The sequence below is a fragment of the Hippichthys cyanospilos genome, chromosome 16 (genome assembly GCF_059441005.1).
Source record: "Hippichthys cyanospilos isolate Australia breed blue-spotted pipefish chromosome 16, RoL_Hcya_1.0, whole genome shotgun sequence".
Classification (NCBI taxonomy): Eukaryota; Metazoa; Chordata; class Actinopteri; order Syngnathiformes; family Syngnathidae; genus Hippichthys; species Hippichthys cyanospilos.
This window is the reverse complement of record NC_142384.1, coordinates 12,455,563-12,469,414: the sequence shown is the minus strand read 5'-3', so window position 1 is coordinate 12,469,414 and position 13,852 is coordinate 12,455,563. Positions and strand designations below refer to the sequence as shown.

The 13,852-nt window shown below is 38.9% G+C and overlaps 3 protein-coding genes across 4 annotated transcripts; 2 read left to right on the top strand and 1 right to left on the bottom strand.

The window, feature by feature from the left end:
- Positions 1-48: 48 nt before the first annotated feature.
- Positions 49-5,022, top strand: fbxw9 (F-box and WD repeat domain containing 9). 2 transcript variants are annotated; one of them, XM_088438146.1, is made up of 8 exons: positions 49-98; positions 442-553; positions 870-993; positions 1,212-2,190; positions 2,957-3,105; positions 3,173-3,376; positions 3,693-3,758; positions 4,146-5,022. In XM_088438146.1, exons 2-8 carry the CDS (start codon positions 444-446, stop codon positions 4,227-4,229), a joined length of 1,716 nt encoding a protein of 571 aa, XP_088294272.1. In that variant the 5' UTR covers positions 49-98; positions 442-443; the 3' UTR covers positions 4,230-5,022. The 2 variants fall into 2 exon arrangements, with proteins under 2 accessions (XP_088294272.1, XP_088294271.1); XM_088438145.1 differs by having other exon boundaries at positions 52-98; positions 366-553.
- An 812-nt stretch (positions 5,023-5,834) lies between these two features.
- LOC148410634 (guanine nucleotide-binding protein G(I)/G(S)/G(O) subunit gamma-7-like) lies at positions 5,835-6,363 on the bottom strand. Its single transcript, XM_088437143.1, has 2 exons — positions 6,196-6,363; positions 5,835-6,083 (listed from the first exon to the last, which is right to left on the bottom strand). The coding sequence occupies exons 1-2, from the start codon at positions 6,274-6,276 to the stop codon at positions 5,958-5,960; spliced, it is 207 nt and encodes a 68-aa protein (XP_088293269.1). The 5' UTR covers positions 6,277-6,363; the 3' UTR covers positions 5,835-5,957.
- A 677-nt stretch (positions 6,364-7,040) lies between these two features.
- On the top strand, positions 7,041-11,955 carry dhps (deoxyhypusine synthase). Its single transcript, XM_088438139.1, has 10 exons — positions 7,041-7,190; positions 7,647-7,854; positions 7,928-8,077; positions 8,154-8,275; positions 8,434-8,530; positions 8,627-8,713; positions 9,512-9,617; positions 9,695-9,798; positions 10,245-10,370; positions 11,024-11,955. Exons 2-10 carry the CDS (start codon positions 7,660-7,662, stop codon positions 11,117-11,119), a joined length of 1,083 nt encoding a protein of 360 aa, XP_088294265.1. The 5' UTR covers positions 7,041-7,190; positions 7,647-7,659; the 3' UTR covers positions 11,120-11,955.
- Positions 11,956-13,852: the final 1,897 nt, after the last annotated feature.

Genomic DNA, 13,852 nt, shown 5'->3' with positions numbered 1-13,852 from the left:
CATTTTGATGACGCAAATTTTCCTCGCCGGAACAGGAAATGGCGTTTTGAATTTGTAGTTCACCCACACCTACAAAACAGCTGATGGCAGTTGGTACAGTACGTTGTTTTATTTTTTTTTAATCGGATAATTTATATTTTTATAATGTATCCAAAATGACCGCTGATTAGTTGGTTGATACAATATCCTATGTGATGACGTCGTTAATGTTTGTTAAAATATTTGGGCAGTAGTGATAATTTGACATTTGTTTTTGAATTGCTTTTTAGCCGGTAAACTTATCAAATGTTAGTTTCCAGTCATATGATTTTTAGAGCGAAGATTTTGGTTTCATGCTTCAGTTACTTAAGATGTGTCTGTGCTAGCATTACCGGATAAATATGGAATGACCAAAGAGGTGAGGTGTGTAGCCTTGGTGGACACGTATTAATGCTCCTTCAGCTATGGATGACGTGAGGATGAACAAAGGGGCTGCAGCAGGTAAAGACAGGGAACAGAAGGGGCCATGCCTTGAGTTTGCGATAGGTAAAGCTTCGAGTGCAGCGCTGCAAGGGTAAGATTCAAATTAATGCTGTCGATTTTAATGCTGTGTTTTGTTTCCCAACCCATTTTGACCCAGCACACTTAATTTACATTTGAAACGTATCATATCCACCAAAAGTGAACTAATGATGAGCTAATCAAAATGCACTCACAAATTTGCTTACTGTGAAGTTTAGGCCTGTTTAGTCTGCCAACAGGTGCATACACACGTTTATTGCATCTTTTGTCATGTTGTACAAGTAGACATCACTGACATAGATAGATCAACACAGATACATTAGTTGTAGACAATAATATTTGTTTTGTTTAAAATCAAATCCCTATAGTGATTGTGATGCTGCCCCACCCCTTTCTCCTGAAACCAGTGGCTTATTATCATTGCCGTGGGAGATGGTGATCCACATTGCCTCACATCTCCCTGCTCACTGTGTCATCTCTGTGCTGCCAAAGGTGAGTCATAAACACTAATGTATCCATTATCTGTGGGGCGTATTATCTTCTTAAAATTCCGCTAACACGGTCTTGAATTGGACTTGCAGTATATTGTATGTTCTTAAATCTAGACTTAAGCATATTAATAATTAAAAATTAAAGTCAAAATGAACTCATTCACTTTATGAGTAAAAGCAATTAAGAGATGATGGCGCAATCCCTCATTCTCACTTCAGGTCTGTTCTGCTTTGCGCAATGTCGGGAAGGACATCACTGCCTGGCAGCTGCGGGCTCGCAGACTCATTGGGTCAAAAGCTAGCTTCCCAGTGGGACCGAGGGAAGACTTTGACTGGCCTATTGCTTGCTTGGAGATGGAGAGACTCATTACCTGCTGGACCAACATAGCACAGGATGTAACAAAGGTGCACCAAACGCCAGACCCAGAAGGATGGCAGCAGCAGCTAAGGGCCTTGCAAAATGGAGAACCAGTGGCAGAGGGGCAAGCAGACAATAGACCAGGAGTTTTGGAGCCAGAGCGAGTGGCAGTACAGGAGGAGGCGTATAATGTTGAGCAAGGGGTAGTGTTTGTAGAAATGGGTGATGAACAAGATGAGGACCAACTGGCACAATTGAGGGAGGCGCTGGAGGAGAGATTAGAAGATAATCCAGAACAAGTGATGGAGGAAGTCGGGGTTGTTTTTGCGGGCCAAGACGATGATCCTGACCATCACCGGGATTTGGCTCACCTCGGCTTTCGGCGTGATGGAGGACATGTAGAAAAAGAGCGTCAAAGCACCAGAAATTTTTGTCCGCCGCCAGCGCTCGAATGCATCACTCTCCTTTCAGGCCACATCGCCGAGGTCAACTCCGTCCACTTGGTGGGGGGCGACGGGGCTATTTGTGTCACGGGCTCCCGAGATCGGGATGTTAAACTCTGGAATCTGCAGGCAGACTCAAACAATATGTTGATGCACACGCTTGTAGGCCAGGGGCACTACAACACACATCAGGGCTGGGTGTGGTGTTTGGCATCTCAGGGATCCCTTTTGGCTTCGGGGGGCTTCGACGAAACGGTGAGGTTGTGGGACCTCCAGGCCTGTGGAGCAGAGAGGGGAGTGATTAGGACCGAAGCTGCGGTCATCTGCTTGTCTTGCCTGCCGGATGTCTTGCTGGCTGGCACATTCAATGAGAAGGTCCAAATGTATGACCCCAGAGGTGAGACACCTTTATTGTATATCATACAATCGCTATCGATTGCTTTTTTTATGATAGTGTTGTATTTTGTTTTGAATTTTGTTGTTTGAAATGAAGTTAATTTCTATAGAGTTGCAGTATTTTTTTTGTTTTGTTTAGTATTGTTTATAATATCTAGCATAATTGTGGAGTACACATTTTTTTTAAAAAGCCTCTAAGTTTTGTGTAAGAATGTAGATTACACTTCCCAAAATACTGTTTGATGGTTTTGTGTACGCACGCATACCGATCCCAAAATATGCACAGGTACATTCAAAATAAACCCCGCCAAGTCATTTATGAAATTGACGAATATTGCAGCGAAAAGACATCTTCACTATGATAATAGTTTAATCTAGTTTTATAAATGTAAAATTAATTCGTTTTTTTTTCAAGGAACTCTTGGAACTTTTATTTCGTTTATTTGTGCCTGTTTTCTTTGCCTGTTTATGAGTTGTATTTTTTCATTAGTTCTTATTAATTTTAAAAACTTTGTATATAAGAGCTAATATCAGAGATTTTGGGTGTTCGCCATCATAGTCTGGTTATGTTATTTGTCCGATATCCGATCTCAATATTGGCTGTGGACTCTATTTTGCACAAGAGTCTGACAGATTTCGAGCATTTTTGCAACGAAAAATATTGCCAATCTAAAATGTGCCACAGTGAGGCCGCCCTTATTATGAGAAGAATAAACCACTACAGGACTGTTTGTATTTATTCTTCGTTCTTTTTATTTTACCCAAAGCTACCGTTCCCTTGGTGAAGACCCTCAGGCACCACAGCAATTCTGTGCTGTGTCTGGCAGCAGACGACAAGTACATCATCTCTGCAAGTAAAGACAACACCGTGGTCGTCCACGATCGCAGGGCCGACAAAAGCTTGTATAAAGTTCGGGTATGTGTAAGCACATCCTAAAAATCGTAGTCCACCTATAAACTTTAAATTCTTCTTGTATTTCCAGCTGAGCGCTTACCTGCGTTCTATGAGCTACAGTGACTGTGAGATTTGGGGAGGAGACATCAGGGGAATGCTCCGCTGTTTTTCCATGCAGCAGGGGCTCTTCAAGCACGTGTCACAGTTTGATGTGGGCCACACAGCAATGGTCACCGGCATTCACAAGTCACCTGGAAGCCTCTACACTTGCTCCTCTGATTTTACTGTCAAGGTAATGTGATGCCTGGTTATACATGCTGCTAACCTATGTTGGTTCCTAAAAAAAGATGCCACATGTATAAAATGAAGCTTCAAGCATGAAGAATCTCAAAAGTTGCAGCTGAATTCGACAGAGCCAAGGCCTGCTCAACTGTCAATTAACTACTAGCGCTACGAAACGGATGCTACTTCAACAAGCATCTTTCTATTGCCAACAATCGTCTGCAGCCACATAAATATATCCTCTTAAAACCTCCGGTGACTGGTGAATATCCCACCAGGTCATTGTGGAAATGCATTTACCAATGTAACTTTTGCCACCTCTCCAGGTGCACATCCCTTGTGGGCCTCCAAAGACATTATGCACCTTGCATCACCAAGATGGTGTAGCTGGCGTAAGTTGATTACATAACTCTCCATTTACTGTTTGTATGGAGTTAGCAAAAAGTTGTATCTATTCAAATTCTAATTTCAGAACTACTTTTTGCATTTGGGGTGATGTAAAGTGAAAAAAGATTTAATTTGGTCACCGGTCTCCTCTTTGCCATCATCAATACAATTGTTTTCTGAATAAAATGTAAAAAGCAAAATAAAAACCACCCAAAGCCCAACACAGTTTACTTAAGTTACTTTATTACTTAGCTAAAGTCTCTGGTGGCAGTTTGAATTCAAAATGCCTCCCAGTAAGTGATAAGAATTTTAGTGAAATGTTTGTTTTGTTACCCACTCATAACATTTGGTAAATGTGATAATTTGATATTTACTTCCCTCCTTTCCTCTAGCTGAGCGTGGAGGCTGGAGTCCTGGCTGTCGCTTCAGGGGATATGTGTGTGAAAATCTGGAGACCAAGAAAGAGTGACGTTTGAACTTGGATGTCGACAAAGAATATGTCTCACTGTAACTGCACTGTTAAGTTGTGAAAATAAGATGCAGTCAGCGTTTAAAAGTATCTGATAGCTGCAAGCTACGATGTATTTTGTATTATGCAAATATATTATGTGGTGTCAATATTTTACACCACATAATATTGCGCACTATCATCCTCATGTACACTTGTCCTCAAAAATAGTCATACCCTAGAATTTTTTTGTTCATTTTTGTGACAAACCCTTTTAATTTATGCAAGTTTTATATGTGACAAACAAGTAAAAAAATCAAAACATCAATTGAATCAAGTCGGTGGGTTTCCGAGCCACCTTTCTCATCTTCAAATTTCACCTCAATTTTTAATCGGATTCAGGTCAGGAATCTGACTTGACCATTTTAATACATTCACATCATTGTCCTTGTCCATTTCTTTCCTACCTAGCAGACTCCTTAAGGTTTTCGTGAAGGATTCAGATATAATCCTCCTTTCTTTATAATTTCCTTTACCTTTCTTTTTGACCATGATGTGAAGAAGCCCAGTATGACTGGGAGACTTTTTTTCATTTATACACTTCTAAACAATAATTGTTTTGTTCTTTTTTTCCAACATTTGTTTTAAAGCATGCATTTATTCACTTGGTAACATGTTGAAATAACATTTAGCATCAAAATGTACACATTTGGGACATTTTTTGTTGAGCTATTGACAGGGGTATGAATAATTTTGAACATAGCACTTTGTGGAAATCTATCAATAATATCACATTGAAATTAAAAATCTCTTGAATAATGTATTGTTTTCATTCATTTGTTGGTCACATATGACTCACAAAGAATCTAAGAAAAAAATAGTTAATCACAGACACACAAAAAACATAAATTATTGAATAATGTTGAGGGCAAGTGTATATACTGAAGTTTCTTCCGCTGCATCTACTCCATGAAATGTTGAAAACGTGAGTCTATTCTTTTTTTAGTGCTTCATTGTCACTGCCCTCATTGCCCTTACTGTTTTTTTTTGCCTAGTTTAGCTTTTTGCTCTATTGTGCGGAATGTAAATCTGCTCGGGGAAGAGAATAGAATAAGAATTTCATTGTATAGTGTTACTATGCATATGACAATTAAACTCTTGAATCTTGAATAATCATCAAATGTATCCAAATAAAATCATTCAACATTTCAAACTTTTGGTAGGTGAACTCCACCTTTTGAAAAGAACAACAAATACAGCATACAAAATTAAATACCGTGGTAAATCACTGAATTACAAATGTTCAAAGCAATGCATATTAATACACTGGTTTATTATATATTATATTTTTATTGCAGTTTATTTTACTGTAATCTTTTCAAGCGGTTCACAAAAGTGGCTTAAAAATAATATTGTCGTCAGTATAATTCAAAGGAATGAAATCTGTGTGATTTCAGTTAAAATCTTGGGTCTGTAATTTTAATTTTTTTTTTTTTCAAAGTTGCGTTTGTAGGTTACACCAGCGCCTTCTACAGCCTTCTCTCAGCTCACATGATCAAACTTGTAGAAACACAAATCAATCTAGCCATTTTTGATTTGTAAAGTTATTTATTTGCTCAAAAAGTCCCAGTAATACACTAAAAACTATTTTCCCAAAAGTGTTTCACTTACAGAGCATAACAGAGATTTTGCATGGGGGATTGAAGTTAGCATCAAATGACAGCTAAATCTCCTGCTGAGTCATTAATTATGAGCCTCAAAGCAACACGCAGGACTTCTTATCTTTGAATGGGTTGGCGGAGGCAGCAATGCCGGAGAGTAAGGGGTCACTGCGCCTGTGGTCCTGGCAAAACTGGATCAAGTCTGCTGCTGAGAGGGAAATCTACATCAGAGGTGGACAGACAATGATTTACAATTGGTGACTTGGTGTTAAACGGTAGACTTTCACCCTGCTGGTAATAAAAGTATAATCTTTCATAAACGGTCACACATACCTTAATCCTCTCCATGCTTGCCTCCAGCCGAAGCTGCTCCACCACTTTTTGCACCTGAGCGAGATTGTTACTGCAGCTCATTTTTCAGTGGATGAATTTTGTCAAAAGATTTGTTGTCCTTTGAGTAAAAAAAGAGATCTCAACACAGCAATGTCCTGCCTCACTGTACTGTACTCTGAAAAGCTTTCAGCGTACCTTTTTGACCTGCATTATATTTTTATGCACAGTTGGGTAGAGTTGAGAGGCCCTTTGAACATTAAAGGGCAGTCGGCAAAGGTCACAAAGATCACACATTTTTAAAAAGGATTGAACAGATTGATCTGCCTTTAATAATGCCTTTTCAAGATATGCGTGGAAAGATCACTGGCCTGATGTTGATCAACAGGTTAATTCTTATCATGATCATCATTTTAACACACACATTTTTAAAACGGGCAATCCAGAGAGGAAATGTCAACACAGGGAGTACATGGAAACTCCATGCCAGAATTAAACCAAATAAATGAAAATTCCACGCAACAATTAACCTAAATAAATAACAATGTATTAATAGTGTCAGGATTATCATATTTTGTACTTTTCATGAGTTACACGTGTGTACATGATACATTATTGATTACTTGATTCACTCATTAGACAAAGAGGCATTCGAGTATAAAGACAGTCAAATAAGGGTCATACAAATACGTATACTGTACTGTTTTGGTTTATTGTACATCAAATAAAGCAAAGGTAGCGGAATACCAACGCTTTTGTTTGGAAGCGCTAACGAGTTAGTTGATCGTATGACAAACCACAAAATTTAAAGACGAAGAAGAAGAGCAGCAAAATTACATTTGTTCCTTTCAGCTTTCCGTAGTGTTGGTCTGTCATAGTTTCCGTGTTTGCATGCGGTGTTTTTAAAATCTTAAATTGGCTCAAAGCCGGAATACGTACTAATAATTTGTGACAGCCGCTTACTATACACGCATCGTATTTCCAAGTGTCCCCTGAAGGTGTGTACATTGAACCCTTTGGTAATTTTCTCATTCTTCTTGCCGTACCTTGGGCATAGCTTAGTCATTTGCTTAGGTTAGCTAACTCAAAAACAGTGTTGACATAGTTTTGCCAACAGATTTTAAGTGAGTAACAAATCTGAAACGAAGAAAAAAAGGCTATTATTCACTGGAAAAAATATACACCAGTGTTTTTTTCAGATTTGACTGAGTCATTTTTGAACGGCAAATAAAGCACGTGGCTGTAGGCTCGGGTCTAGTCTAATACGACATAGCACTGTCTCACATGAATTTTTCCTGGAGCCAAGAGTATCAGACAATTCTCTTCAATAAAGCAATGGATGTGGAAAATATTGCTTTTTATAACCGGTTGCCTCACGTAAATCTCAACCAATCAAGACCGTAATGCTGATTGATACGACCTTGTTCAATTTGGGTCTTTTCGGCACTTTTCAGAATTCGCATAGGCATGGCAGAAAAGGTCCCTTCTGTTGCTCTTGAGGCTGTACTTAAAACCAGCAGCGACTTACCAGAGGACTTACCCAAGATCAGAGGCTACGATTTTAACCAGGGGGCGGATCTCCAAGCCGTGCTCAAGTCCTATCTAACCACAGGTTTCCAGGCTAGTAGCCTTGGCTTGGCCATCCAAGAAATCAACAACATGGTGAGAAGTTGAACTTGTCCAGAAACATTTACTTATTTACACTTTCTTTGACATTTATGTATTTTGTCCCTAGATCGAAAAGCGTCTTGAGAGTGTTGAAGCCGAAAATGAGTCTGGTGAGACACCATCTCGCCCGGGCTGCACCATCTTTCTGGGATACACTTCAAATCTCATCAGCTCTGGAGTCAGGGAGAGCATCAGATACTTGGTAGAACACAAAATGGTATGTATGCGCTAACGTATGATCGTTTGCATGTGTGTGTTTGTGTGCTTGATTTGCTTTGTTGGTATTTGTATAGGTGGATGTAGTTGTGACCACAGCAGGAGGTATTGAGGAGGACTTGATCAAGTGTCTTGCTAACACATACCTCGGGGACTTCAGCTTACCTGGCAAGGAGTTACGTTTGAGAGGAATCAACAGGTGGGTGAAGTCTGAGCTGGTAATACATGATTTAACTCCTTGGTGAGGGTTAGCTTGTGATAGATGTGTACAAATTTTGGTTTCTTGCTTCAAAATTTGAATGAGTTCACATCAGTGTCAGTCTATTTTGTGCTCTAACCACCTCCTGTATTCCCAAGGATTGGGAACCTACTAGTGCCCAATGATAACTACTGCAAGTTTGAAGACTGGCTCATACCTATCTTGGACCAGATGTTGCTGGAGCAGAATACTGAGGTTAGTCAAACAGAGCCACCCAACTCATTATGACTAAATTACTAATTTAGTTTCTTGTGATTTTTTTTTTTTTTTGGAAATCAATTAAAAACCTAGGGTACCCGCTGGACTCCTTCCAAAATGATCCACCGCCTTGGCAAGGAGATCAATAACACTGACTCTGTATACTACTGGGCATACAAGGTCAGTCTGAAGTTGTATTTTTTGTAATTTCTCAACCTTTATTGACACCAAGGTATGTTTTTCATGTTCAAATAAATCTCATGTCAAATAATTAAAGTACAGTTTCACTGAAAGTGTATATGACTACTGACAGATGAATCTTCTCTCAATTCACTGACAAAGAGATGGACTGTAAAGTGCTTATTTAGTGGAAACTTATTCTGTTGTATGAATAGCGACAGATGAACACTCAGGTTCATTTTACTTGGAAAAACATTTCAGTGTTTGATAACTATTCTGTAGTTTTAATAAACCTTTAGGTGGCTACATTACATATATATATTTTTAATATTATTTGAATAGGTTGTATCTTGATAATGGTTAGCTATACAGGCATAGAGTGTAAATTTTGCTTGGTGCAATTTCACTACTTTGGGGCTTTGAGAAAGTACATCCATGAATGAGACAACATTCACGGATGTATTTTTATTTCCTAATAATATAGACATTCAATCCCAGGGACACACAGTATTTGTATTATATATGTTTTTTTTTTTATTTTTACGGATGGTAGGAGGGTCTGCAAATGGCTGGCAGTAAATGAGTTAGTGATCAAGGAATTCTGACCAAAGAAGTGAAATTGAAAATTTCCCACAGCACATTAATGTACCGTGAACGTGTGGGGAGAAAGTACTAAGACACAGAATATTTAAAATAATAACGATGGATTCAAACATAATTTTGGGTACATTAACAATGGATGCCCATGTATTGTGCTTTCATAATTTTAACCCAAAAAAAATGATATATATTTTTTAGAATAACATTCCAGTGTTCAGCCCTGCATTGACAGACGGCTCTCTTGGCGACATGCTTTACTTCCATTCGTATAAGAACCCTGGCCTTATTCTGGACATTGTAGAAGGTAAAAGAGGAAAATTTCCTTATTTATGCAAATAATATTTGATGACAATTTTTTAACCGTGAGTCTGTTCATTATAGATATACGCAGGCTGAACAGCCAGGCCGTGCATGCCAAAAAGTCTGGAATGATCATCCTGGGAGGAGGGCTGGTCAAGCATCATGTAGCCAACGCCAACCTCATGGTAACCCATCTCTTATTTCACCTCTCGTAAAGCAGCACATCAAATAGCTTCTTCCAGATTTACTCTGATGTTTATTGTATTTAATGAAGATCCACCCACCATTGAGTCTAGATGAAGTGACTCAAGTTATTGAATCATATTAATCATAAATGATATGCAACTAAAGTGATATTGATGTTAAAAAGGAAAATGAATCACAGGGGCCGCCGCACGGCTGGTTTCAAATTCAGTGGGCCATTTTGAGCAGCTTCCTGTTTACTGTGTTTATAAAAGCCTCCTGTGGCCTTCTGGTAAAGCGTGGGTTTGTGGTTGTTTCTCACCCCTAAACTGGCCCATTAGATTTGTGCTTTCATGTAAGAATGTAAGATAAATGCTTTGCATAAAGGATTTGCAAGTAATTTTCACACTTTACAGCTGAAACCTGTTTTTACCCTTACTCTCTACAGAGAAATGGTGCAGATTACTGTGTGTATGTTAACACGGGCCAGGAGTTTGATGGGTCTGACTCCGGTGCCAGACCAGATGAGGCCGTGTCCTGGGGCAAGATCAGAACCGATGCCAAACCTGTCAAGGTATCACTGTTTGTTTTTTTACAGTATTCTGCCTGGAAGAAGACTAATGTCATTTGTTTGAATTGGTAGTCAGTATTGCAATATTTGAGAATTCAAATTCAAATTCAAAACCGTTTGAAGTGAGTGAGTGCCCCATAAGACAATTACCTTTTTAAACTTGTGAAGGCAGGCATTTATACAAGTCGGTTGTGCCAGATTTCAATACAGCTCTGCTTACCTGATGCAAAAGCACCAATTACTACTAATTAAAAAAAAAAAAAAGACTTCCATTATATGACCCCCTTGCAAGTAGCAGGATGGACTGCTTTTGCGTTGATTTTCAAAATGTGTACCTTGAGATTTAGTCAACGTAATTATTTTGTCCTCAAGGTGGCGGTATCTGCTCGTTGTCAGTTAATGCATGCTGAGGTTAGGGTTACAAGTCATGGTTAAATACAAATAAAAACTGGAGTTTACTCCCATATCCATCCATTCATTTTTTTTCTTAAAAACCATGCCTGTTTTCAATAGGGTTGCAAGTAACTGGAGCCTATTCCGACTGACTTTTGGGGAGGTGGGGTGCATCCTGAATTGATTGCTAGCCAATCGCAGGTTTACTTTGAGAAGTGAGGGGAAAAAATGTTTTTTTTTTTTTCCCCTTGCTCTGTTTCCAGGTATATGCCGATGCCACATTAGTTTTTCCTCTGATCGTGGCCGAGACCTTCGCTCTTCATGCAGACAAGCTGACTGCAGGCAAGAAAGCCGAATGAATGCTGCAAAGCGCTTTGTCTCATTACAGTTAAACACTTTTTCCGGGGGAGGAAAAAAAAAGCTTCTTGCTGGGTAATTTTTTAAAGCACCACAGCATTCCTGTACAATCAACGCCTGCCATGTGGAAATAAGACCGCACGGTCTTGCTTAGGTTTCACTAACAATATTTACTTGTTAGGACAAGTTGTATTTTTTTTTTTTTTTTATTCAGATGGCTGAAAAAACACAGTTGCATGTTGCAGCATGCACCAAAGAAACTGTCAGTTGGGTGTAAAACAGGCACCGGAGAAAATGCATGTGCCCATGAGGCCAAAGCTACATTTATTTATTTCTTTTCCAAATTTCATTTCACAATGAATCATGCAGATGCATTTTTAGATTATTCAAAACCGAATTTGCAAAGCACACTAATGATCAAGGAGCTGTTTTATGATAGGACAGTTGACTTTAGATTATCCTAAAAGCCTTTGAAAAGCAGAAAACGTGCACCTGTCTTGTTTGGAAAATAGTTCTCTCTCTATATTGATTCATATCTACAATGATGTTTGGATATTATAGCCATTTCTTTGTTTTTTACAGGGATGATACAAAAATTACTTAACCAATCACAACTGGACTTTATGGAGGGGTGGATCTTAGGCTGATGGCAAAAAAATATTTTTATAGGTGTGCAATTTTCTTTTTTTATGCATAAGGCATAAATATACAGATATTATGTTTCTGTTTTATCAGATATACAAAAAGTAACTTGATTTTCATTTATTTGCATTGTTTCAACTGTAATCACACGTTACATAGTTTGAGCTTTCTGTTTTAAATAAACAAAGGGAAGTGAGCGGTGTCTTCTAACTTGTTCAGCGAGAATTCACAACTGGCAGAAGCGACAAGCCGTTACTGTCGTTCACTTGTTGATGTTAAAATTTATACTTGCCCAGACACAATACATCCTTTTAAAATTCCCTTTCCTCCCTGCACTCTGCTGAAACAACCACATAATCAAGTCAAGTCATTTCCCAATGTGATAAATCAGTCTGATGTTGTGGCATTAATACTTCCTGTGCCTAATCACGCTTCCCATATCCTCATGTTGTTTTTCCTATAGTTGCACTATATAAAAAGGTATACTTTAAAAACTGTGAATACAGTATTAGATTGCTTTTATAGTAGGCTAACCAAAACTTAATTTTCTCCATCGCGGTTCCGTGTCTTTACTTCGGAAAAAAAATTGGCCGCCTTTTGCTTTTGGAATTAAGGAATGGAATTAGAACTGGGAAACAGTCAACTTTCCCAAAAACCGAGCCCAAAGTGCGACACACACACACACACACACACACACACACACACATGAAACTGGGTGTTCCTTTCCCACCACAACAGCTTTTCCATTCAGGCCACTCACTGTATGTATCAAGTGGTCTTTTTTCCAGATTGTATATGCAGTCGTCAATGGCTAAGAAGTCAGCTAAAATGTTCAGTGCAGTGCCTGTCTTTGATTTTTACGATGCCTGCATACAGGAAAAATGATGGTAACCGTAAAACAGGAAATGGACATCGTGAACCCCGGCTATTGTTGGTTTGCCATTTGCGTTTTATGCCTTGAGTTTTGAAATTAGAAGTCAGGCAGCATGACAGAACAGATTGTTTTGACTTGACTTTAGTTCCACTCTAACGTCATGGAAGGACTACAGAAGAAGGCTGAGAGGTCAGATACAGAATTCCTTTTGTGCATGTTAGATTGTTGTTAGACTTAGTGAGGACATTTTCCACTTCAATAGTATTTAGTGGTTTTAAAGTTGAGGTTGGGACTGGATTTGATTTTGGTCAAGGGGGCCTTTAATGGCGCTGAAGGCCCTCTCAGCAACGCAAAGACTTGATTTCATCGCCAATGCTGAGCTGTAGTCACGCTATGATAATGTTGTGTGGCGTCGGCACAGAGCAGATAGTGTTTGCTCCCACTTCCTCCCCCCACGGAGGAACAATCGGCGCTGTGTGTGATGTGCACGAAAGCTGCAGTCATAATGGCAATTATGTCTGTTCCCGTCCAAAGTGGTGGCGAGCTGGAGAAGGGGCAGGAAGACAATGATGAACTATGCACGTTTTTGCCCTTTGCAGATTAGGATTAATTGTCTGTGTCTGGAGAAGAAGCCCCATGTATAGTGACCTTTTATGTATAATGTGCTCACTTGTTATTGCCACGGTAACCATTGCTTTGCTAAACTCATTGGCCAACCTGAAGAGACAGGTGAGTGAGTACATGGGTGTGTGGATGTATCAAAGGAGGGGCAGATATTCACAAAGGTAAACTTTCAAACATGAAGAGGGGAAAAAACACATTTTGACCTCATGCTGAGAAACAGGAAGTCCTCTGACGCAGCTGGGTTTATTTTTTACTCTAATGAAAGGCCCGTGTGACATTGTTGCCGTAGCAACATAAAGCACCAAGGACAAACATCCAACTGATTGATTGATTGTTCTGACGTGTTTGCAAATCAGATCGGTTGTTGAAAGACTACGCCTTTTAAATAGTATACTAATTAATTTCTGTCACTTTTATCGTAGTCTCTGCATATTATGATACAAATTTGAAGCCGTATTGCCACATTAATGAATATTGAATACATTCTCTTCAAACTTTTTTAAACTTTTTTTTTTGATTAGTGTAAAATTTCATTTTAAATAAAATAAATTAAAATTATTTTCATTATTATAAAATATAACTCAGATATTACAAT